The 25,524-nt window shown below is 44.5% G+C and overlaps 2 protein-coding genes across 4 annotated transcripts; both read right to left on the reverse strand.

Moving 5' to 3' along the window:
- Window positions 1-410: 410 nt before the first annotated feature.
- LOC129840750 (ankyrin repeat and SAM domain-containing protein 3-like) lies at window positions 411-3,840 on the reverse strand. Its single transcript, XM_055908902.1, has 5 exons — window positions 3,113-3,840; window positions 2,791-3,015; window positions 2,452-2,634; window positions 1,942-2,161; window positions 411-1,872 (listed from the first exon to the last, which is right to left on the reverse strand). Exons 2-5 carry the CDS (start codon window positions 3,010-3,012, stop codon window positions 899-901), a joined length of 1,599 nt encoding a protein of 532 aa, XP_055764877.1. The 5' UTR covers window positions 3,013-3,015; window positions 3,113-3,840; the 3' UTR covers window positions 411-898.
- An 85-nt stretch (window positions 3,841-3,925) lies between these two features.
- On the reverse strand, window positions 3,926-23,593 carry LOC129840751 (single-stranded DNA-binding protein 3-like). 3 transcript variants are annotated; one of them, XM_055908904.1, is made up of 18 exons: window positions 23,318-23,593; window positions 16,978-17,050; window positions 16,297-16,358; window positions 13,878-13,962; window positions 12,001-12,090; window positions 10,340-10,405; window positions 9,871-9,930; window positions 9,695-9,761; window positions 9,183-9,250; window positions 8,961-9,022; window positions 8,760-8,805; window positions 8,528-8,563; window positions 8,359-8,410; window positions 8,165-8,235; window positions 7,918-7,996; window positions 7,778-7,806; window positions 7,523-7,624; window positions 3,926-7,196 (listed from the first exon to the last, which is right to left on the reverse strand). In XM_055908904.1, exons 1-18 carry the CDS (start codon window positions 23,371-23,373, stop codon window positions 7,041-7,043), a joined length of 1,260 nt encoding a protein of 419 aa, XP_055764879.1. In that variant the 5' UTR covers window positions 23,374-23,593; the 3' UTR covers window positions 3,926-7,040. The 3 variants fall into 3 exon arrangements, with proteins under 3 accessions (XP_055764879.1, XP_055764878.1, XP_055764880.1); XM_055908903.1 differs by having other exon boundaries at window positions 8,356-8,410; window positions 23,318-23,592; XM_055908905.1 differs by having other exon boundaries at window positions 7,103-7,375; window positions 8,356-8,410; window positions 23,318-23,592.
- Between the last annotated feature and the right edge of the window lie 1,931 nt (window positions 23,594-25,524).

The raw sequence follows: 25,524 nt of genomic DNA on the forward strand, positions 1-25,524 counted from the left end.
GGTTGTGGAAATGTGAAATTAATGTATGAGAAAATAACACATTAGATCTGGTAAAAGATAATACAAAGAAAAAAACAACCGTTTTTTTGTACCATCATCTTTGAAATGCAAGAGAAAGGCCATAATGAATTATTCTAGCCCAGGTGCAATTTGGCCACTAGATGACAGCAGTGTATGTGCAAAGTTTTCGAGTGATCCAACTATTGTATATCTAGTCAAAATGTTGTATCAAGACTGCCCAAATGTGCCTAATTGGTTAATTCATGCAATTTCAAGTTCATAATTGTGCACTCTCCTCAAACAATAGCATGGTGTCATTTCACTGTAATAGCTACTGTAAATTGGACAGTGCAGATAGATTAACAGGATTTAAGCTTTCTGCCCATATCAGACATGTCTATGTCCTAGGATTTTGTTTTTGTTTCTTACAACCTCATGCTAATCACATTAGCCTACATTAGCTCAACCGTCCCATTGACGGGACACCGATCCTGTAGAGGATTTATCAAGTATGTAGTATGCTAGTATGGTCATTCAGACACGGCTAGGTCTGTCTTGGAATAGACAAGTATGTTCTTAAAGTACACAGTCAAATTAACATTTGCTTTAAATCCCTCATTAAGAATACTGACTGACTTCGTGTAATGGTAGGGGCATGTGACTATCATAAAGCAAGACACACTAAAGTTCAGTGACAACCTTCAGTGTGGGTGTGGGGAAAAAGCTACAACACAACTGAATAAAGGATGGGTTTTATTATCCATATAATATAAATAGGAAATATCTAATAAACAAATGATTTGGATTGGAGATTACTGCTTTAGACTGTTGATATGAATCCACAGATTGAGGTCAGCAAGCACTGAATAAGTGTCTCTAGAGCATGCTCTAGAGGCTATTACAAGTAACTACACACACCACAACAGCTAACATAGGGTCTCACTCCTCTCAGCGGCTCCAGCTGGATAGAGTGACGTCGAGGTGACCTCCCACTGGAGGGAGGGAGAGCGGGAACAAAGGAGGATGAGGAGGAGGTGGAGAGAAGGAGAGCAGAAACGGAAGAGGTAGAGAGGGGTAGAGAAGGCAGAAAGCCTGGTCTAAATATTGCTTTAAAGGGAAGAGAGAGGGGGGGAGTGGGAGAAAGAGGGGAGGAGGGCAGCTGCGTCCGACACACCATACCTAAACCTGCAACAGGTAGGCCAAGGGGCGGGACCTGTAGGTGAGACTCATAACATGATAGGGGAGGCAGATGAAGAAGGGGTGGAGCTGGAGTCAAGGATGGGAGGGTGTTCCTACGAGCCCCCTGCCAGGGAGAGGGAAAGCAGGGAGGAAGTCTGTCCACGGAGCACTTCCGGGTCATTGGGTCGCCTCCGATGAGATTAGATCCCCCTCTACAATGTAAAGCAGTTTGAGTACTGGGGTGTTCTTTGTATAAATCCAAGGTGGAACCTCCAGGGGCTAGCCTCCTCTCAGGGGACAGTCTGCTCTGGGCTGCCTGGGAAAGGTGCTCCTCTGTAGGAAAGAGGAGAGAACAAGAGGCCCCGGAAGATATCTCCTTATGGTAGAGATGGACAGATTGACTCTCCTTGTCATCTCCCACCTCTTCCTCTAGCTCGGCCTTCTCCCTCCTTTCCTTCTTAAAGTCGTGCTGAAGAGAACCCTTTTCTCCCTTTCCTCCTTCCTCTCCTCCCTCTTCCTCTACCTTCCTTTCCCTCCTTCCCTCTTGGTAGACCTTGTTAAGTCGAGCAAGATTGTGAATAGCTAGCCATGGTTCAGACCACTGTCGCTGTCTGGGAGGGGGGATACAGGACTGGTCCACTGGACTCAGCTCACATGGGGAGAATCTGCTGCTGCTGCCACTCCCCCTCTTACCTGGGATGAGATAAATAAGTATGAGACAGGTTCCTGAGATGTTTAACACCTTCCCTCCCTCCCTCTAACCTGGTCCTCTGAAATTGAACACGTTCTCTCCCTCAAGTGAGTTAGGTGAGCCCGTCTTGATGATGATATCAGAGGGTGACATGCAGGTGACAGGTGATGCATCGGGAGACGGCAGAACGTTCAGGTAGCGCCTCGTCACCGGCCCTCCGCTCACACCCATCTCCGTAGTGATGATGATGATGATGTCACGGCCTTTGGCGCGACATGCGTCCAGCAGCACCTGGGGTATGTAATGGCCAGTTATAATAATTTCACCACACACACAGTCTTGTATAACTAACCTTTTGCGGGGACACAATTCACTACCATTCAAAATACTATTTTCCCTAACCCGTACCCTTAACCAAAAACTAATTCGAACCTTAACCCTAAACCCACTAGAAATAGCATTTGACCTTGTGGGGACCAACAAAATGTCCCCAATTGGTCAATGTTTTGTTTGTTTACTATGGGGACTTCTGGTCCCCACAAGTATAGTTAAACACAGACACACCCCTCCTCCCTCCTGACCTGTAGTGTAGGCTGGTGCTGTGCGTTGATAGCGTAGACCATAGCTGAAGCTCCAGAGTAGTCCTCCATACTGGGGTCAGCTCCAGCTGAGAGGAGAGTAGAGGCTAGCTGAGCTCCAGCCCTCTCCATACAGGAATACATCAGAGCTGTACGGCCTGACCGGTCCTGGGCATTAGGGTCTGCCTGGGTGGGGAAAGATAGGATGGGGTTAGGATGTAGGTAGGCACACACACACACACACACACAGTGGGCCTGTTTAGAATAGAGTAGGATAGAATCCCACAAGGACCCACAAGGGAAAATTAAACCTACAGAGCGCTCCTTTAAAAGCAGACAGACCTGGTTGTCTAGTAGGTATCTGAGCAGTTTCAGGGTTCCAGGTCCGGTGGGTTCCCCTCTCAGGGCTTTACACTCTGCCAGGAGAGGAGTCTCTCCTCCTGGGTTTCTCTCGTTGACCTGGGCACCCCCCTCTAGGAGCAGCCTAACGAGGCGAAGCTTCCCCAGCCTTGCTGCTCCAATCAGGGGACTGCCGTCTGGCAGGAGGTCCTGGGGGACCGACATGGTCTGGAGGAGAGGAAAAGGTAGAGAGATAGTAAGAAAAAGAGAGAGGCAGTCAAACAGACAGGCGAAAGTCAAATAGTGAGTTAGCATCCAAACGTACCTGGGTTGTCTGAGGTCCTGGGTAGATTGTTAAGGTTTCACTCCAGACCAAGTGGAAAGCCACACATCACATATTGGCAGCAGACAACTTCGGCAGACTGGACACTATACACATCCTCTTCTCTCCATCTCACTCCGTTGTACCTCTCTCCTGTACGAGGAGCATGGGTCCCGTCTCAGGTGAAGGGCAGGCGTGGGTAGCGGCAAGCGTTCAAAGTTGACACCGGTTTTCAGCTCTAAATGTCACCTGTTGCTGAGTCTCCACACTACAAAGGCTCTGGGAAGGACTGATAGAAGTCAGCTTTGAACAGCCTTCATCTGGCAGACCACCGACTGAGTTCAAACAGCCCAGAGGGGTGTGTGTGCAGAAATGGCACTCGAAATCAAATTTTATTGGTCACATAAACATATTTAACAGATGTTATTGCGGGTGTAGCGAAATTCTTGTCACACACAAACAAAAAAAACTAAATACTGCCAAGTTGCTTAGGAGCTAGAAGCAGTGCTGCCATCTTGTCAGAACACAGACTAGTGATAAAAAGACCTGTGGATATGTAGGAATGTAATGAAGCGCTCTGCTAATGACTCTACTGGCTGTTCTGCCTTTGGATAGGCCTGTAAACACACACACTTCCTTTGCCTTCATCGTCAGCAGTGCGAGAGAGAGCAAACTCTAATTGAGATCACGGAACTAGAAGCCTCAAAAAAAGGTGTTGAATGAACTAAATGTCTTAGCAAAAGTAGTGAAGTCATTTTATTTTGATGTATCTACAACAAGAGGGACACAGGAAAAAAAACAGATGACTCGATGAAAAACCTAAAACAAATGACATTTATTGATGCAACATTTCCCACCTTTTTCTCAATAAGCAACTTTTTAATCAGTCTCTAAAGAAACTTTATTACAACATAAAGAAAACGTACAAATAGGAAACATTTTATTACTACACAAGACATTTAGGAGCAGAAACTAGCCTATCAGGAAATACAAAGCAAACCCAGGAAGCAGTTCTTCACAATGTTTAATCCAGATTGGCATGATACCGTGTTGCCCCCCTTAGATTATGGTCCCCCTACTTTTGAAAAGAACCTGAATATGGCAATATTCCAACCAAATGGGATCATTTATATACAGCACTGCAAGAGATAGGTCAGATGTCTCTTTCAGTTGGATCTTCAAATCAACGAGGCACCCAATCCAAAAGGGTTAACAGAATTTAAAAACACAGGATCATTGTAATGGACTAAATGTTCTGAAATACTGGCACCGGGAAACAGACTGCCTCGTCTTCAATACTGCTTTGTCACCAGAGAAAAACATGGTCTGCGTCTCAGTCCAAAGTAGCTTCCTCTCCTCACGTTATCTCTTCTTTCACGTCGGTGCAGGTGAAAAGGAGACGAGGACTCTCCTTTAGACTATCGAGTTGGATACACCCAAGGAACAAAAACATGTTTCCTTACCCTCCGTCCCCTCCTCCTTGCAACCCTCCCAGAATGAAACAGTATTATACGTCACCATAGAAACACAGAAATGACCAACAATGTGACAACGTTGATTTTACATACAGGAGAGTCGTTTGCACCGGTGCAGAGTTTGACACCTCATGATCAGAAGGGAAGAACTAGGGCCAGGAGGTTTTCCTGAACAGGTCACATGGTCAGGGAACACAACTTGAAAAAAAGGTAGCGCCATAGAGAATGATAGAGGCCTATAGTGGCCAAAATGCTGTTTTAGCATGGGCAGCGCCATTAACGGCTTCCACCATACTTCCGCCATATTAAAGTAGTCAACTGGATGTGGATTCTTATGGGTTGTTGCCTCAATGGCACTGCCCATGCTGTCACAGATATAAAGATGAGTCCTCTATCGCTATGGGCAGAGCGGAAAGGTCAAATGAAGGTCATGAGTAGGGCCATGAGTTTTTCCTGAGCACATGAAAAGGACCACAGGAGGGCGGTGCACCTTAATTGGGGGACGGCAGGCTTGTGGTAATGGCTGGAGCAGAATCAGTGAGATGTTCTCAGATACATCAAACGTGGTTCCATGCTCCATTCCAGACATTATGAGCCATCCTCCCCTCACCAGCCTCCACTGACAAGGGCACATAAAAAAAAAAGTCACAGCCCTAGTTATGGTAAGTAAATATATCTCACATTTTAAAAACAGAAACAGTTTCACGGTTTGTTTTCCAAAAATTATCCTCTTCCAACAATAACAAACACTTTGCACTGGTGCAAACTAGGGCACATCCTAAATGGCACCCTATTCCCTTTGTAGTGCACTACTTTTGGCTTCAGTCGTGCACTATATATAGGGAATTGGGTGCATTTTAGATTTCCCTTAGTGAATATGGTAGAGAGGATGGTTCAGAGTTGAATCTATACAGCAGTATCTCAAAATACACCAGAAGCCCCCCCCCCCTTAACATTCTTCATATCATTAAGAACCTGCGTTTTTACATCTTTTCAACTAAAATACAGAAAAAAAAATCCTTAATAGAAAACCTTATTTTCTTTTCATCTATCGTTACTAGGGACAGGAGATTTCCCTAACAGTTTGACCTGACCAGGAAATACTCTGGACTCTAACGTTAGTTGTAGCTTCTAAGTAATGATCCAATAAAGAGGGTTCTTCCTGGCCGTAGTTGTGTCGGAGTTAAACAGTGAGGTACTGTAAAAACACACACTGGTCTCTTTCAAATCCAGTTGGTCTGAATCAATTCATTTCTCATCAGTCATTGGTTGTGACGGAAATATCAAAATGTCATGATATCAAAATTCACTTTACAGTATTTACAAAACAAACCAAAAGATAGATGGAGACATCACAAAAGGAGAGAGAGGTGGTTGAGTAGGGGGATGGCGTAGGTAGGCCGATTGGTTGGTTGTGTGTGTAAGGACAAATGTTGTCCTTTTGGGGGGAGCTTGACAGTCGGTTACCATGGCAACGGCCACACCGCCTACTGATTGGCTCAGCTCTGTTACAAGAGTTCTTTAAGCATCCAATCAGAATAATTTCACAGAAGGTCAGAACTGCCCTCTGGGTAAAAAATACAATCAAAACAAAAATCAGACACTTCCAAGATGTCTTCCTCTAGGAGATGGATGCTGATTGGTGCAGAGCGATTCCGGAGTGTGCAGATAGACTTATTGTCAACCTGTTCTGTCTCAATGGAAAATTAAACATACAAATAAATACAACTGTGCATCCTCTGCATGTTCAGGGTCACTTAGTCTACTACAGAGAAAACGCCTTCTCAGGGGGATGGAGAGGGACATTACTATTTAAAGTACCATGATGGACCACGGTGCTGTTCTCTGACTGGGCAAAGAGGGGGCAGTAGATTGTGTATATCCTGTGGGGTTTTCCTTAAGGAGACTAGCGAAGGTTCACCATCCTGTGAAGTTACTAACGAAAAGGTCATCAGTGTGTGTGTGTGTGTGTGTGTGTCCTTTCAACAACAAACTCCAGAAATTAAATCCTACATTTTAAAATAACCAGAATCATCATAACAATATTATTAATCATAACAATAAAATATTATAAAAGAATAGCAATAATACATTACATACAGAGTAATGGAAATCACAACACACTGTTTTTCAAATGTATACACAGAGTGAACGAGGGGGAGGGGGGATGGACGACTCTTCCATGTCTACGTCTCAAATGACACCCTATTCCTCTAAAGTAGTGCACTACATAGGGAAAAGGGGATCATTCGAGATTCGTTCCCTGTTCCACCCCTGTATCCATTAGAAACACAATCAAATCCACTAGAAACAATAAAAACATCTAAATAAAAGTGAATGCCAATGTAATGTTTGTCGAGCTTCCGGACAGCTACTGACAGAACCCTACCATGCTGTGTCCTGAAGGGTGTCCATGTTATCCAGTCTCTCCATCCTTCTTCCTCTCATCCCCGCTCTCATTGTCCAGAGCCTGACAAGAAGTCAGAGAGGCAGGGGGCGGGGTTAGAGAGTAGGGACTTCCTGTGTCTCTGTTTCCTGTCTATGCCACAGACAGCGTCAGGAAGCTCCGCCTTCACTAGAGGCCCAGCATGCCCCAGGGCTGTCCTAGAAGCCTGGGTAGCGGCGAGAGTTCCGAGGGGGTGGAGGTGAGGTGGGAAAGGCAGAATGAGTCCGATCCAAGGTGAGGGGTTGGAAAAATCCAGGTGGAAAGGTACAAAAACAAAAATAACCAAAAGAAAATACAAAAATAAAGAAATTAAAATTACACACTCATCGTCATGTTGGGTGAATACTGTGAAGAGAGAAAGGGAAGGGGGGGGGGGGGTGGTAGACATGAGTGAAAAATGTAAACGCTACAACATTACATACCAGGTCACCCACCCTGGTTCTTGTGGGGTCAAGGTACAAGGGTCAGGGGTCATCGGCCAGCAGTACTCACACTTTCACTTTGGAATGGGTTGAGGAAGTTTCCACCCATCTCTCCATCGTCCCGCGGCGTCCCGGGAGGGTTGCTCATACCCCCCATGTTGTTAGGAGAGTTCTGGATAGATAGAGAGAGTAAGATAACTCTACAAATATGTCGTACCACCAGTTATTTGACCAGCAGCACCAAGACATGTCCCTCTGACTGTAAACCCTTTGTCGGTTTGAGAGATTCAAGTCAAATGTTGTAGAAAAGGGGATTTATATTCACCTTTGGCAACCCGTCCATGTCCCCAGAGCCTGAGAGACAATGAGAGAGAGATGAGATTCAAAACAGTTACATCCATGCACTGAACATTATGTAACCCTTACGACTGCATTATAACAGGTGTTCATAACCCTGTCACCCACCTAGTGAGCCGTTCATGTGGTGAGGTTCCATGGCTCCCATAGCTCCCATCGGTCCATCAGGCCCCGGGCCCATAGGGAACTGGGAGAGAAAACACACACACACTCATGTCTCAGTGACTGGACCTTTAGTCTGGTTTCACTGCCCTATCTAATCAGCAGGGGGATAAAGTCATACGGTGTTATAATGTATTGTGGTGTCACGCTGTGTGATGTCATGCGGTGGAATACGAGGTGTAATGTGACTCACGTTGGGTCTGTTTCCTCCTGGTCCTATAGGGTTCATCATAGTGTAGATGTTTTCACTGGAGTTGTTGGAGTCTGGGGGAGACAAACACAATAGCACAACATTAGTCCACAGAGAGAGGCAACACACATAGTGTCTAAGTATAGTACTGGTGAGGGGGGGGGGGGGGGGGGGGGGTTATTTAAGAGACGCACCACCTGGGCTGGGCATGATGGGAGTTCCGGGAGGCCCCCCTCCTCCTGGAGGACCCTGGGAAACAGTTCAAAAAGGTCAATAAGAACAGTGCACACAATTTCCCATTTCCACAGCTAAGGAACAGTTTTAGAACTGACGTGTTATTGAAAACACTGACGGTTGGCTACTCACCACATAGTGGCCTGGAGATGAGGAGGAGTATTGTATCTGTGATGAGAGAAGGGAAACTAGAGGTTACGGGGTTATAGTTACCGCCAGGAGAGATTCTCAACTAAGCAGTAGTTCTTTCCTCCAGCAACAAGAGGGCAGTATAGTACCTTTTCAAGCCACCTGTTAAATAATAACAATCCTTGTAATGGATAATCTAATCTATGACAAATTGAGCGAGGAGGAAACAACTTACTGAGTTAGCATTGGGACCAGGCCACGGCCCTCTACCACCAGGTCCCCTGAGAGACAGAGAGAGACTGTAAGTATAGGGAAACACTGCCATAAACCAAGAAAACAACAGTTCAACAATCATGATGTCGGGGCCTTCGATATTCAACCATAAAGCTGGTGCTAAGCGATAGACTGTATTTCTCCCTATGGAGGGAACACTTACATGTTCATCCCAGGCATAGGACCACCCATGGAGTTAGGAGGAGGTCTCATACCCCCATAGTTCTACATAGAGAGAAGAGATACACCGTGTCAAAACTATAGAGAGAGTGTGTGTGTGTGTGTGTGTGTGTGTGTGTGTGTGTGTGTGTGTGTGTGTGTGTGTGTGTGTGTGTGTGTGTGTGTGTGTGTGTGTGTGTGTGTGTGTGTGTGTGTGTGTGCTTACCTGTGGACCCATAGGCCCCATTCCTCGCGGAGCGTTCATTCTCATTGGCCCGCCCATATTAGGATGTCCTATAGGAGAAAAGATGACAAGAACACAGTCTTAACACCAACACACACTGGTAGTTAACATAAAGATACTATGTGATGGTCTAATGGATAATTCAATTCACTTAGCAAACGCTTTTATCCAATGAGACGGTCACCTCCACACCTTATCCACATATGGCTGTCTGAACCTGGAAGGCAGGGTTAATGGCAGGCAACAGACTAAGCTCTCCTCTAACCTCATTAACTGGGACCCCTGTTGGGTTAAATGGTAATCTCTAATCTGAACCTGTAATCTCAAGCCAAAACTCAGAGACCCACACTATCCTATCTTCTACCCAGATGGCCCCTAGATGTGTAAGGTCCTGGGGGCACCGGCGTTCTCAGAGAGGAACGCCACTTGAAAAACTGCAAGCTTACATAAACACAAGCATGAATAATGTGTGTGCCGTGCACACACACACCTACCTTGTGGTCTGATGGGGTCCATGCTGTTTGGCAGGAGAGGCTGAGAACCAGGGATTCCCCCTGGAGGCTGAGGGAAACAGATGGATGAGAGAAAGGATGATCGTGAGTATGGACCACCAGCACATACTTACCTGGAAGTTCATGTTCAGCTGTATAGGTGAGCGTGTGGTCCATACCTGATTTGGCATTCGGAGTGAGGGGCGTGGTCCACCTGGAAACCGTGGCGACATGAAAGGCTGAGAGAGACAGAGAGAGAGTTTGTCATTCCGACTGAAAAGGAGCGGAGCAGACAGATGATGGACAGAGTGTGAATGGAGGATGAGGAGGAAGGGGGGTGACAACACAGAAAACTAAAAAATGAGCAGGCTCATTAACGAGGTATTTTACAGAGGAAGCTTGTCTTCATGGATGTTGGCTTTGCTCTCCTCCCTTAGCCTTACATGTAGATGAGTGTGTGGGTTTTGTCTGTCCTGTGCACATGCTCAGTGTGTAGGTCCACAGTGGCTCATCTTTTGTTTTATTGATGAGGTGTAGGTGGAGTGTGTCTGTGTGGAGGATAAAGCTCCCTCCCCCCAGAACAGCTCCAGAGGAGAGTCAATTATTTCTCTCTCTCTGTGTGTGTGTGTGTGTGTGTGTGTGTGTTACCTGTCCGTGTGGTCCCATGCCGTGGGGGGGCTGTGCGTGAGGAGACTGCTGGGAGCCTGGCGGACCCTGAGAGAAGGGAAGAGTGACATCAGAGTGAGGGAGGAGCTAACACAATTACACCTTCAGGAGCAAGGGACTGGAGAAGCTAGGCAGTAGCCAATCAGAACACAGAGAGGGAGAGGAGGCCTTTTTTCCTAATCCATGGTAAGAGGGTGTCTTCACCACTAGAGGGCAATGTTGACACAGCTAAAACGCACAGCTCAGAACGACAGTGGATCCGAGGAGCCTACAGCATGGCTGGCCACCGTCCATCCCACACTGTTCAACATCAGGACATGCAACTAGGCTGACGAACTGCAGAGACTGTGCATGTATGACTTCAGGTTTGTTATGTGAGTTGTGTGGGTCTTCTATTAAAAAAAAAAATCTTAGTGAACAAACACCAAAATACACACGATAATAACAACAGGCATATTTGCAGCAAACAGCTCTTGCTAATGATAAGGCCACTTGTACAAAAAGGACAATAAGCACACACACACACACACCCTCCTCCCTCACTTGTGTTATAAATAGCACTTCCGTGCCTCTCCTCTTTTCTCGCTCTCTCACTACTCTTGCCATCTCCCACTCTCACCTACTTCCTCCCTCCCATTATTTCATTCCATCTCTCTCTCTCTCCAGTTCTCTTCCACTCTCTCACTCTCTAGACAAACAATGAAGTGGTAGCCACAGAAACAAACACATTGAGGCCCCTCTCTCTCCGTTCCACCTTATCGTCGCTGCTGCCAAATGCCAGGGCTGTCCATCACACTGTCTGGCCGTGTGTGTGTGTGTGTGTGTGTATATTATATATATATATATATATATATATATATATATATATATATATATATATATATATATATATATATATATATATATATATATATATATATATATATATGAGCGAGAGAAGAGGAGTGTGGGATCATTGGAGGTGGAGAGAAAGAAAGAAAGGGAGGTGAAAAAGTGTGAGGAGATGTAGGAAGAGAGGGAATAAAGTAATGGATGGTGAAGATGCTTGGAGGAGTGGAGGGAGGGATGACAAGAGGGAGTTTTACCATGCATAAAGTGAGGGGCGAGGGAGGTAGCAAAAGAGAGGGATGAATAGAGGGAGTTTTACCATGCATAAAGTGAGGGGCGAGGGAGGTAGCAAAAGAGAGGGATGAATAGAGGGAGTTTTACCATGCATAAAGTGAGGGGCGAGGGAGGTAGCAAAAGAGAGGGATGAATAGAGGGAGTTTTACCATGCATAAAGTGAGGGGCGAGGGAGGTAGCAAAAGAGAGGGATGAATAGAGGGAGTTTTACCATGCATAAAGTGAGGGGCGAGGGAGGTAGCAAAAGAGAGGGATGAATAGAGGGAGTTTTACCATGCATAAAGTGAGGGGCGAGGGAGGTAGCAAAAGAGAGGGATGAATAGAGGGAGTTTTACCATGCATAAAGTGAGGGGCGAGGGAGGTAGCAAAAGAGAGGGATGAATAGAGGGAGTTTTACCATGCATAAAGTGAGGGGCGAGGGAGGTAGCAAAAGAGAGGGATGAATAGAGGGAGTTTTACCATGCATAAAGTGAGGGGCGAGGGAGGTAGCAAAAGAGAGGGATGAATAGAGGGAGTTTTACCTGGAAGAAGCCGGGTGGCATGGGTCCTCCTGGCATGCCATCATTAGGAGGCATGTTCCCCATCACAGGACTGGGGGCTGCTGCCGCACTCTGCAACACACACACACACGTTAAAAGATGAAGCACACAATCACACACTAATAGATGCATTGGGTCTTCCTCCATCTCGCTCTCCCCTCTTTCTCCGGCTCTATCCCCTTAAACCCCTCTCCATCCCCAAACATCTGTACTACTCCTCTTTCTCACCTCTATCCCCCTCCCTCTTCCCCTCCCCTCCCTCCTCCACAGCCCTAACCTCCCCACCCTCACCTGCCTCTGTTCTTCCCCGTTGCTCTCACTTCCTTTTGCTCACTCCCTCTCTCTCATCTCTTGCAGTAGCTAGTCAAAGCTGTTGCTATGGAGACGAGTCCTTTGCTCCCTGTCCCTCTAGCATCCCCCTCTCAGAGAGAGAGGGAGAGAAGAGGGAGGTAGGAGAAAGAGACCGAGAGAGACAGAGTGACGAGTTCTCAGTAACAACCTCTAACCAGGCCCTAGCCACTTGTGTGGATATGAAATAATTGGATAGACATGGGCAATATGGTGAAAACTCCACCTATCATATCAGAGGGCTAGGTTCATATAGAAATACCATTAACCAGGCTACTGGCATCATGCTTGACATATTGACAAAACACAGACAAATCCTAAATCCTACACGTCAATGACAAATAACTGTACATCAATACAGCTACATGGTTGACTATCACTCACCCACACAAACAGAAATACATTTCTGTTTGTGTGGGTTTCTGGGAAGGTTAATGTCTGGCTCAGCCTATAGGAATCCACCACTATGAATAATTAATCAACAAATCAAAACTGATGATTTGATTGGGCGATGTGGTATGTGGCTCACCGATACTGAATGGAATTGATCTATCCAGCCCCCCCCCCCACACACACACACACTTAGAAACAGACAGATCAATGGTGCTCAACACATTATTGACCTTTTCCCTTGTACCTTTTCAATGGTAAGACACAAACAAACACTGGAAGATGAAGAGAGGGAGAGAAAGAAAAAGAGTGGAGGGGAGAGAAAATAAAGGGGGAGAGAAGAGTGGTAATCCCCCCCCCCCCCCAAAAGAGAGGTGAGAGAGTGAAGGTGGCAAAATGAGAGAGGGAGGAGGGCAAAGAGAAAGTTACAGGAAAACAAAATAACTTGTTTTCTATGAATTTAGAAAACAGCAAGCCTGAGCCCACAGACACCCACACAGACAGAGATGCACACTCCTCCTGCCAGAATGCTAGACATGGATATAGACACAGACACCCACACAGACAGAGATGCACACTCCCCCTGCCAGAATGCTAGACATGGATATAGACACAGACACCCACACAGACAGAGATGCACACTCCCCCTGCCAGAATGCTAGACATGGATATAGACACAGACACCCACACAGACAGAGATGCACACTCCTCCTGCCAGAATGCTAGACATGGATATAGACACACACCTTGTGTGTTTGAGTGCCCATCTGGTCCTCAAGACTTGCAAACTGGCACTTCACTCAAACAGTTGCCAGCCAAGGCAGACAAAACAGAACACACAAAGCATGCACACACACACACACACACACACGGTTAACCAGCTCTCTCTGGCACTGAGGATGTGAAAGCCCCCCTTGCTCTGGGCCGGATGCCAGGGCAGCAACACACACACACACACACACAAATCCCTGGCTTAACCCCGGCCCAGTGCTGGGATTATTGGATTAAGACCTCTATTCCATTATTTCCACACACTGACGATAGCAACACACACACACACACACCTAGGCCAAGGGAAGAGGCGGGACGAAGATGCACACACACTTGGGCCTGTCACTCACGTAATCATGGAAGGCCTTGGCCTCGCTGGAGTGTTCGCAGTTCTCCCGTCTGTCCGGCGCAGCGCAATACAAATCCCAGAATACACTGCAACGGGAAATAGAGCAAGAGGGTTCATGTCAGGGAGCACCTGATGAGCCAATAGAGGCTGTAAAGAAATCAATCGAACTCCACCAAAGCAATTGAATTGCCATGGAAACGCATGAAGGACCGTGGGGGAAAGATCCCGACTCTCCTCATTGCCCACCAGCAAAATTAGCCTACATTTAGGCTATTGTTTACATGTGTATTTCACACTATGTTGAGGTAGAAATCTCAATATAATGCTTGTATGGATGTCAACCCCAGCATGTTTATGTCATCGTTACAAATCAATCGCATTATATAATTAAAAAACGACTGACCACCACCAATTTCTGTATGCTAGCTATGCTAACCAGTTTATACAAACGGGAGTTAGCATTTAGCAGTCACTTCTAAACCTTCCACATGTTACGCAGCGAAAACAGCAAAATATATCCAAATCAGACTTAAGTAACCACATTGTGGGCCTGTTACAGTAGATAAATGTCCACTTTGTTAAAACGTGTGCCAACCTGGTCAATGGAACGTCTGCGTTCCACCGACATCTATGTACAGTACATCAGTTTTTCACCATACTACTCTCACTTGCCATCTATCACACCGACATGTGCGCTCTCTCACTCACACACGTACAGTTGAAGTTGGAAGTTTACATACACCTTAGCCAAATACATTTAAACTACATTTTTCACAATTTCTGACATTTAATCCTATTAAAGATTCCCTGTCTTAGGTCAGTTAGGATCACCACTTTATTTTAAGAATGTGAAATGTCAGAATAATAGAGAGAAGGATTTATTTCAGCTTTTATTTCTTTCATCACATTCCCAGTGGGTCAGAAGTTTACATATACTCAATTAGTATTTGGTAGCATTGCCTTTAAATTGTTTAACTTGGGTCAAACGTTTCAGGTAGCCTTCCACAAGCTTCCCACAATAAGTTGGGTGAATTTTGGCCCATTCCTCCTGACAGAGCTGGTGTAACTGAGTCAGGTTTGTAGGCCTCCTTGCGCACACACACTTTTTCAGTTCTGCCCACAAATGTTCTATAGGATTGAGGTCAGGGCTTTGTGATGGCCACTCCAATACCTTGACTTTGTTGTCCTTAAGCCATTTTTCCACAACTTTGGAAGTATGCTTGGGGTCATTGTCCATTTGGAAGACCCATTTGCAACAAAGCTTTAACTTCCTGACTGATGTCTTGAGATGTTGCTTCAATATATCCCCATAATTTCCTTTCCTCATGATGCCATCTATTTTGTAAAGTGCACCAGTCCCTCCTGCAGCAAAGCCCCCCCACAACATGATGCTGCCACCCCCGTGCATCACGGTTGGGATGGTGTTCTTCGGCTTGCAAGCCTCCCCTTTTCCTCCAAACATATCTATGGTCATTATGGCCAAACAGTTTTATTTTTGTTTCATCGGACCAGACGACATTTCTCCAAAAAGTGCTATCTTTGTCCCCATGTGCAGTTGCGAACCGTAGGCTTTTTATGGCGGTTTTGGAGCAGGGGCTTCTTCCTTGCTGAGCGTCTTTTCAGGTTATGTGGATATAGGACTCGTTTTACTGTGGATATAGATACTTTTGTACTGGTTTCCTCCAACATCTTCATCTTTGCTGTTGTTCTGAGATTGATTTGCACTTTTCGCACCAAAGTACAATCATCTCTAGGAGACCGAACGTGTCTCCTTCCTGAACGGTATGACGGCTGCGTGGTCCCATGGCGTTTATACTTGCCTACTATTGTTTGTACAGGTGAACATGATACCTCAGGTGTTTGGAAATTGCTCCCAAGGATGGACCAGACTTGTGGAGGTCTACAATTTTTTTCTGAGGTCTAGGCTGATTGCTTGACATCATGGGAAAATCAAAAGTAAAGAGGCACTGAGTTTGAAGGTAGGCCTTGAAATACATCCACAGGTAAACCTCCAATTGACTCAAATGAACGCAATTAGCCTATCAGAAGCTTCTAAAGCCATGACATAATTTTCTGGAATTTTCCAAGCTGTTTAAAGGCACAGTCAACTTAGTGTATGTAAAATTCTGACCCACTGGAATTGTGATACAGTGAATTATAAGTGAAATAATCTATCTATAAACAATTGTTGGAAAAATTACTTGTGTCATGCACAACGTAGATGTCCTAACCGACTTGCCAAAACTATAGTTTGTTAAAAAGAAATTTGTGGAGTGGTTGAAAAATGAGTTTTAATGACTCCAACCTACGTGTATGTAAACTTCCGACTTCAACTGTATGCATCTGAATGCAAATGATATTCTAAAGGAATACACAAACGTGTGAACACAAGAAGATGCGCACGGGGCCGAGATACTCACCACCACCACGAGTGCAGGAATCCAGGAGGCTCCCCTAACGTAATATTCTTTTCCCATCGTATCTGAAAGAGAGAAAGCAACATGATGTCTAGTTTTAAACTCAGCAGGAGAGGAGACGGTCAGGGTGGGTGTGTGTCTAGAGCACGTGTGAAACTCATTCCACTGAGGGCTGAGCGTCTGCGGGTTTCACGCCTCCTTTGTACTTGAATGATGAATTAAGGTCACTGATTAGTAAAGAACTCCCCTCACCTGGTTGTCTAGGTCTTAATTGAAAGGAAAAACCAAAAACCCACAGACACTTGGCCCTCCTTGGAATGAGTTTGACACCCCTGGCCTAGAGGTTAAGAACACATAATCAGTCTGTCTCAGCAAGTCAATGCTGTCCCTCTTTCTCGACCATGCTCTCTCTCCCGCTCTCCTGCTTTCCCTACCTCTCAGTCAATGCCCTCAGACACAGTTACACCTCGTTCTACCTCTTCGTCAACACCGTCCTTCCCCCTCGCTCTCTCGGTCTCCCTTCCTCTACCACTGCCTCCATCTAGGCTACCGCTACCTGTCCACATCTCTACCTCAGTCTCCCTCTCTTTTCCTCTCAGTCAGTCTCTACCTTTCTCCCACAGTCTCACTTTAGTCCCTTACTGGGAAGGAGCAAAGTCGGAGAGAAAAGTGTGTGCATCTTACCTCTGACAAGAAGGTCTGTGCAGACTTCTGTGCTCCTACATGCAGCAGGTACTCATATACGTACAGCGCTAACCTGCAACAGAGGAGAACAGGACATTACATTAGCAAAATGATAGAAAAGGCCATAGGAGTTAGCATTTGCAAAGATCTGGATGAGGATTACACAAACCTCCCACAACAACAAGGCAGACCGTGTGAGCAGGGCCAGCTCCAGGCATAGGCGGTCGCTTAGGGCCCCAGGCCGCTAGGTTGTTTTTGGGAACTCAGTCAGGGTCTCAACTTACTGTTGCCAGTTAGAATAGTAGAATACACAAGGTGCAAGTTCGAAACTTGGTTGTGCATCAGCAATTTCTCAATTTCAGCTAACAATTTTTTTGATTTATTTACCAATCATGGCCAAATACCGACCAGGTATGTGCCTAAGGTTCCCAATTGATTTTGTTAGTCTTTGTCACTCAGATATCATTAAAACCCTTTCCAGCCGGAGCATTCTAATTTTGTAATAACAGTTAAACAATGGTTTAAAGCCTTAACACTGCCGTCCAATCACCAAATGTATTTCTGTAAACTGCCATTTACACATGAGCTACAAATAGATAGAATTGGTTTAGGGATTTATGGGCGGGAACCTTTTTTTTACTTCAATGAAAGGTCACGGAGCAAATCCTCCATTTGCCTCAGTGCCCTGGTAGATGACTTAAAGGAGAATGGATCAAGTGCTATTTTGACAGCTTCAAAGTAGAAACCACCAGGTGGATCAGATGAGGAAAGAAAGTTGCTATTTCCTCCGTTTCTGAATTTTTTGGGGACATTTCTTTCTAGCTGGCAAAACAAGTGAGCTAGATTTTCAGTGTACTGTCAATAACATAGCTAAGTTTGTCGCTGATATGGGCTCGTAAAAATAGGCAGGTAGACTAGCGGTTAAGAGCGTTTGGCCAGTAACCAAAAGGTTGCTGGTTCGAATCCCAGAGCTGACTACATGAAAAAATTATCTGTTGATCTGCTCTTGAGCAAGGCAATTAAGCCTAACTGCTCCTGTAAGTCGGTCTGGATAAGAGTGCTAAATGACTCAAATGCCAATTAAACCAGATTGACCACTGTGCTCACACTGGTTTCACTTCACTTGCAGTGAAATATGTGAGCTTGCCAGATCAGGCTGGTTTAGGGAGGTTAAGGAAATACAGTATGTTTGATGTCCCCCTGCCCCCACAGGTCTAAGACACTTCCCAGCGTTGCTCCCCCCCCCCCCCCCCCCCACTGGCCTTGCTTCCTAGTCCTACCAGACAACGGCTGCATATCAGCTTCCAGGTCCACCGCAGCTACTCTGAGATAGCTGACTCCTCTGCCCACCAGAGCTCCTCCATAACTCTCTTGTGTATGTTCCTCACCCGTGTATGTTGTCCTTTCCTTTTCCCATATATCCTGCCTAACAGGCTGCCTACATGTTTGAGTCATGACTCTCATGGCCTTGGAGATGTAAAGGACATGTAAAGACTAATGTTGGGCTTTTAAATTGTTCCCGTTCTGACTCCTCACGTGATAGGCCTAGTGTAATGAATGCACAGAAGAAATTGAAGGTGTAAAAGCATTATATGCCTTTATCATATTAAGTCATTACAAATATATTTTGATGACAATATCTCTAAGATGGTTGTATTTAATGTTATGGCTATGATGTTATTCTTTCAATAAAGTTCTTGAATTATTAATATTATATTACTTGTTTATGACTTTCCTTATCATATGTCAGACTAAATACTATTTGTACTTTTTTTTGGTGCAGATGTGTTGAATATACTATGCAGATAAGTGTCCGATCACAGAACATTCCATATAAAAACATTTTAAAATATCATTGGTCACTAAAACAACTAACTTATTCACATAAAGCTATTTCTATTCTGATTTCAGATTTTCAATCCTTACAAAACAAGAGACTCAATATGCTCTAAGTTTTTCTCGATCTTCATTAGAAAGTGTTGTAAATTGCAGGGGGGGAAAGCATAGATTTTCATATAAGATACATTTTCACAGGTGTTCTTTCTTGACTGATTGTCATTTGAAAGGGCAGTTTCTCAGCTTTCAAAATCGGTATCATGTTTTCATTATACTCATTAATGCACGCCGAGGTCATGATCCAGTGGAACATTCTGCTCAGGCTGTAAAGGATTAACATGGCATAAGTCAACGTGTAGAACTGCTGTAAATTTGCTTCAAAAGCTACAATGTAACTTTTACAATGTAACTTTTTCGGCGACCCGACAAAAGTCATAGAAATGTGAGTTACAGATCTGCATGCGCAGATTCTATGTGCGCTATGTCTATGCTTCCCATTTTAAAGTTTTGATTTTGTACACCAGCTTCAAAGAGCTGAAAGTGAAATATGATTCTCTACACTATACTTGCTTGTTTTGTCAAACAGAAATTAGGCGAACTATTCAAATTTTAAGAGAAATTACTGCACAGTGCCTCTTTAAAACTTCAAACATTTCACCCCATGACAAAATGGGTAGAATTGCAGGAAAGTAACAAAAAATATGTTTTCTACCACATGGCAAAATTTGTAGAATGGCATGAAATGTTATAAAATTGCTAAAATGTTCTCTTTGCAAAATATGTAGAACTACAGAAAAATTGCAGCACTCTCTACACCACATGGGTAAGTGTCCACTCAAATGTTTTGCCCACGAGGTGGAGGGCCCCCCAATCAAATCTCGCTTAGGGCCCCCAATAGGCTAGAGCTGGCCCTGTGAATGTCAGACCTGGGTTAAAATACCATTTCAAATATCTTATCACATTTCAAGTAAATATTAAGATAAAAAAATAATATTTGAAAAGACAAGTAGTTGAATATTTGAATGCTGTGGGGAAAAACATTTTGAAGGTATTGGCATGTATTGGAAAATAGGGTAAATATGTTTAAATTTAATCACTTTTTGACCGTATCCCCTTTGATTGAATTTCCCCCCAAAATAAATTCACATACATATTGGACCATGACCTAAATGGTCAGAAAGTGACTTCTTACACCCGAATACCAAAACATCCAGGAGATGAAGGTGCTCAAAGTTGACCCATTTTACATACCACGAGACAGCCATGTCTTCAGCATTGGAAAAGATAAACGGTTGAGTTTGATTATTTAAAAAAAGTTACATACAAAAACAGGGTGGTCAAACTATTTTATAATTTCATGAAAAACTTTTTTTATATTCGCATATGTTGTAGCTTAGAGCTTTCATCATCTGAGGTTTGTGTTGTGCCTGCCATCAGTTGAGACGCAACAGCTCGTGAATAAAATCGAAGTAATTGAGTCAGCACATATTATTTGAAAATACTAAAATACACAGAAAATAAGTACTTAAATAACAAAATACACATGTCTTTGAACCCAGGTCTGATGTGTGTGTACAGTCGTAAGTGCTGTCTCACAGGACAGGATCATAAATAGCTGAGGGGTGTTCCCACTCTGTGATCACACAGATAAAACAACTGGTAAGACAGGACACACACACACTGCCAGAGAAGAGTACGAACCCTCTTAAGAGCAGGAGGTAATTGTGAGGTTGCAGCTCTTCAGACAGGCGAGCCTGTGATTTATGAGCCAGGATGTCAGAGGTAGTGGTTCTAACACACACACACACACAAACCTGTCTGTGGCTGCCTGGTGGTGTAGTAAAGTTTACTGTCTGTCTTTGGTCAGTTAGGCCTCCCGCTCACACACACATCTGACCAATGTATCAATGTGACCACTGCACAGGGCACTCAATGATTTGAAAGTCCCGCAGCTCTTTGAGACTGCTGGTTTAGTGTGGGTCTCTCTGCACACACACACACCTTAGGCAGTGCTGTAGGGCTAAAAAAAAAAAAAACAGGTGGGCAAACTGATCGGGGGTTACAGTGAATAAAGTAACGCTGCCTATACTTTCAATGCATTTTTCCCCAAAAGGTGGGGAAATGTAGCCAGGACACCAGGGTTAACACTCATTCTCTCATGCTACGTGCCATGGGATCTTTTAGTGGCCACAGTCAGGACACTCGTAACATCCCACCCGGAAGACGGCACTCTACACAGGGAAACGTCCCCAATCACTGCCCTGGGGCACTGGAATTATTTATTTTTTTAGACCAGAGGAAAGAGTGCCTCTGCTTAGCTTCAGAGGCAAGACAGAAGTGGGATGCATGGAGGGTAAACTGCCTTTACCCTCCACTACACCACTGACTTTAGTTAGTGTAGGTCTACTCTCTCACATACATACACACCCGTTAAAAGAAGGCTATGGTTAACAGAAACTACTGATCTCCCCCATAAGGGCACTGATGAAATGTTTATGTGTGATGGGAGGCCTGTGTGTGTGTGCGCGGGGTGGGGGGGCTACATGCACCTGGTCTGCTGCATTATTTAAGCTCACGCATTGAGAGGAAGAGAGTTTCTGAGCTGCAACACTGGGGAGATGTTTTGATGGGAAGGTAGTCAGCAAAGAGACAGCTCACTCCTCCCTCAGTCCCTTTCTATCTCACACAAACTTCCCTCCTGATGTGCGCCACCAATACACCTGACATCCTGGCTGCGGCTGCAGACAAAACCCCTCTTTAAACATGGATAAGCCAGCCCACCGACACACACACTCTCTCTTTCTCACAGACCGAAAAACACACACATTATTCTAGCTCAGAGCGACCGCACACACCACTCCGACTCACAGCACAGAGCAACCGCTTCAGTCAGACACTCAATAATTCAACACAGAAGAGGGAGATGAGGACTTGGAAGAGAGAACTGAGCATTGGAGAGGAGAGGAGGGGAAGAAAGGAGAGGAGACAGAGGAGGAGAGGGAGGGGAGGTAAGGAGGCAGAAGAATAGAGACAGAGTGGAGGAAAATGAACAAAAGTTTGCCTTCTGAGTAAAGCTATGGTCTGCCCAGAGCTCAAGTGCTGAGGTTGATTCATAAAATCAGTTAGGCTAGATTGTAGAGATTAACATACTCATATCAAGCACAGCAGCGACATACACAGAAGGAGCAGACAAATGTGTTGACAATTTATTTGCACATCTAAGGGACAAGGCTTAGAACAGTTTTTATTGAAATATGGAATGAAGTGTGTGGGTTAAAGCATGGGCAAATAATGAGGTATTGGCTTTGTTGACATTTGGAAAGACACAGGAAAAAAAGAGCCATCTACACCTTGTCAGTAAAGTTCAAATAAATCAGTATGAATAGCCTAGTAGTGTTGTTCACGGTGCATAATGTTGAGTATCTGGTTCTGCAGGTTATAACAACAAAACAATGAAATCTCTTTAGAAACCAAACAACACACGTTGAGAGACAAACATGTTTAGGAACTAAACATATGCAACACAGTAGCACTAGGTGGATAAGATAACGTTTCTGTCGTACTAGCAGCCAGTTCCTACATCAGCGGAACAGCATCCTTCACGGACTAAACGGCACCCGTAGCTAGCAGACAAAGGGATAGGTAAGCTACCGCTATCTGAGCTAGCACACTACCTAGAGTTTAACTTAACTATTCGGCTAAATGCTTAGCATAGTGGCCAATTTTAAAATTATAGAAAACCTAGTTTTATAAAGTACACGTATTTTACTCTTTAAAAAGAGTAAAACAAACTGTTTGGACACAAAGTTGTCATACTTACCGCTAGCTAGCTTCTAGCATAACCGTAACAGTAACTCGTATGAAGAAACACGTTCATACAATGTAGAGTGAGTTCGAATAGTTACTTTTTGGAACGTTGGACACTCCTTTGTTACATTGAAACAAAACCGGTTACATTGTTTTCAACTTTGTAAAAGCTATCAGTCGGCTACGTTATTTCATCATAAACTAATCCCAGGCTTCCTGAAACACACAAGCATCTTCACGAATGCATTGTTCCCAATACCCAGAGAGGTAGGGATTCTCTTTTCCACTCAACTATAAAATGCAACATATTGCACAGACAGTTCAAAAACAAACGAATTTGCCAATGGTGTTTAATATCTACAATGTCATACATGAAGTTAATAATATACTGTACCGGATGAGAATGAAACGAGTAGGAATGGATACCTTGGTAGTAAGCTAACGTTAGCTATGCTAGCAATCAACCCCCAATAACTGCTTGCTTGTTAGGGAGGGCTACAAGACTTCACCGATGCAAGAAAACAACCTGAAAAACAAAGAACCAAAACTACGAAGAGAGAGCATATCGTATCCTATTCTGCACCCTTTCTATGACAACAAGCGAGGTGGTGTATGTGAGCGTTGGAGATAACAGTAGATATCCTAGCATTAGTGTCTCTAGCTGGTGTTTTTGTGACATTGCACTATTCCCACTTACTTTTCTCTTGCTTGGTTATCTGAGGGCACAACAGCACCTTTCCCCTTGGCGTACATCCTTGAAGCTGGTTTCGATACTTTTTATTCAGTCCGGTTCCGACACCTGTCAAAGAAAGCGACCACTTACGATCTCCATAGTTACACAGCAGTAGTGTTCTCTCTCTCACTGTGCCCCGGTGTCTTTTTTTTTCTAGCAGGCTACATCCATCCTCAACATTGCCGATCCGAACAGGGGCTGCTGCCGTTGCGGGGAGCTTGAAACCGTCTGTTGGTGATCGTTTTTTTTTTTTTTTGTCGCTGTTCCAGGGTTTTACTAACGCTCCCCCTGTTATAGAATGGTGGGGGCTTCTTAAAGGGATAGATACCTTTTTTGTTTATTTGCCAAACTAAATTATGATAGACTGGTCAGTGTTCTTCATTCCTGTGCCTGGAGACCCACATGGGTGTGTGCAGGGTTTTGATATAGCACAGCACTAACATACCTCTTTTAACAGTACCCTACTGTGCCCTTATGGAACTGTGTGCTCTGTAAGGTATGTTCCAGCCAGGAATGGTATATAACAGCTCTGCGTGTCCTGTTTAGATATAGTTCTATGGCTGTGTTTACACAGTAAGCCAAATTCGGATCATTTTCCCACTAATTGGTCTTTTTACGAATCACATCAGATCTTTTTCAGAGCTGATCTGTTTGGTGAAAGGACCAATTTAGTGGAGATAAACAGATCAGAATTGGGGTGCCTGTCTAAACACAGCCCATGTGTCGTGTGAGGGAATTATTCATAAAATGTGTACATGTATACCAAGTATGAAGTAGAGGGATGTGTGTGTGTCCTGTCCCTTTAAGAATGTGTGTGAGTGCCAGTGCAGTGGCTGTGTGTGTGTGTGCAGGAGCGAAGTGTTCTGTTTAAATGTTGCTCATCTGTGGGAAGGACACACTGACTGCATGCGTGTGTGCGCATGCATGTGTCATTCTTGGGGTTAGCCACCTCCACTGTTTTCTACAGGACACACATAAGCAAACACATTGTCCAAAAAAGGGGGAAAGAGAAGAGAGAGTGCAAACACAGTCTAGCTAGGCAGAGCTGTCAATGTGCTTGTGTTGCTCCAATAGGGAAGAGAGTGAGGGAGAGTGTGTTTGTATCTACTCAGCTCTAGACCACAAACTCTATCACTGTCTCATCATAGCATCAGTATCGATTGGTCTGAGCCCACATACCTCTCAGAACACATATACTGTTGAGGGAGTGTGCCTGTGTGTGTGTATGTGTGTATATTTCTGATAGGGTAGGATGATTCTTTAGGGTAATTATAAATCAACTCCACTCCTGGAATTCAGAGGTATTCACCCTAATGTACACACGCGCACACACACTCCAAACAGGTTGTGTTCAGTCGAGCCAGACCTGTATTTTCAATCACTCCAGAAGAGGACCTCTCAGAATATTACATTCACATGTTTCATTGCTAATTGAATGAGGCCGTTTGACTCACCAATTAGGCTGTTTGTTGGATTTCTGGATCAGTACTCACTGGATTCCTATAGATGGCTTCGTCTCAAAGACTTGGGCCTCGTTTCAATACTGTAGTAAGAAAGAAGGAGGTTACTGGAACATGGCTCTGACATGAGTGTGTCAATACCACAACCTAGCTAGTAGAGCGTGTGGTGGTTTCAGTAGTAGCACATTTAATCAATGTGGTTAACTATTTTGCTTCTCACACTTCCTGATACCTGATAGTTCTACTATCTCTCAGAATAGAAGTTAGCACTTTAACTACAGATCTAGGATCAGGTTACCCGACCTCACATTCTAAACATAACCATTAACAGGACTGAACAAGTGTCTGACCTGGGGCCAGCTGCGTTTACACATGCAGCCCAATTCAGATTATTTTTCCACTAATTGGTCTTTTGAGCAATCAAAAGAGCTCTTTTGCAAATAATTGGGCAGAAGATCAGAATTGGCCTGCCTGTGTAAACACAGCCTTAGAGTTAAGGGAAATGTCTACCTGCTCCTGTATCTCTCTAATCTCTGTTTTCTCTGAATACGTTCTATCTCTATAGAAATGTAATCTCTCTAAAGATCATACTGCCTGGTTTCTCTACGCCCCTATTTTAACTGTCTGAGGGGAAAACCACAGACAACCACTGCCTCTGTATGACGCTGCCGCTCCTTGCTTTTTCAGCCTCTTCTTCTCTCCACTTCTTTC

Source organism: Salvelinus fontinalis, chromosome 41, assembly GCF_029448725.1.
Source record: "Salvelinus fontinalis isolate EN_2023a chromosome 41, ASM2944872v1, whole genome shotgun sequence".
In the NCBI taxonomy this organism is placed as follows: domain Eukaryota; kingdom Metazoa; phylum Chordata; class Actinopteri; order Salmoniformes; family Salmonidae; genus Salvelinus; species Salvelinus fontinalis.

Coding starts and splice junctions, on each gene's coding strand:
- LOC129840750 (XM_055908902.1), bottom strand. CDS start 3,012: ATGTCGGTCCCCCAGGACCTCCTGCCAGACGGCAGTCCCCTGATTGGA. Junction 2,635..2,790: donor GATACCTACTAGACAACCAG/GTCTGTCTGCTT, acceptor TTCCCCACCCAG/GCAGACCCTAATGCCCAGGA. Junction 2,162..2,451: donor AGCACCAGCCTACACTACAG/GTCAGGAGGGAG, acceptor TACATACCCCAG/GTGCTGCTGGACGCATGTCG.
- LOC129840751 (XM_055908903.1), bottom strand. CDS start 23,373: ATGTACGCCAAGGGGAAAGGTGCTGTTGTGCCCTCAGATAACCAAGCA. Junction 12,091..13,877: donor CCAAGGCCTTCCATGATTAC/GTGAGTGACAGG, acceptor TGTGTGTTGCAG/AGTGCGGCAGCAGCCCCCAG. Junction 8,806..8,960: donor CCTATGCCTGGGATGAACAT/GTAAGTGTTCCC, acceptor TCTGTCTCTCAG/GGGACCTGGTGGTAGAGGGC.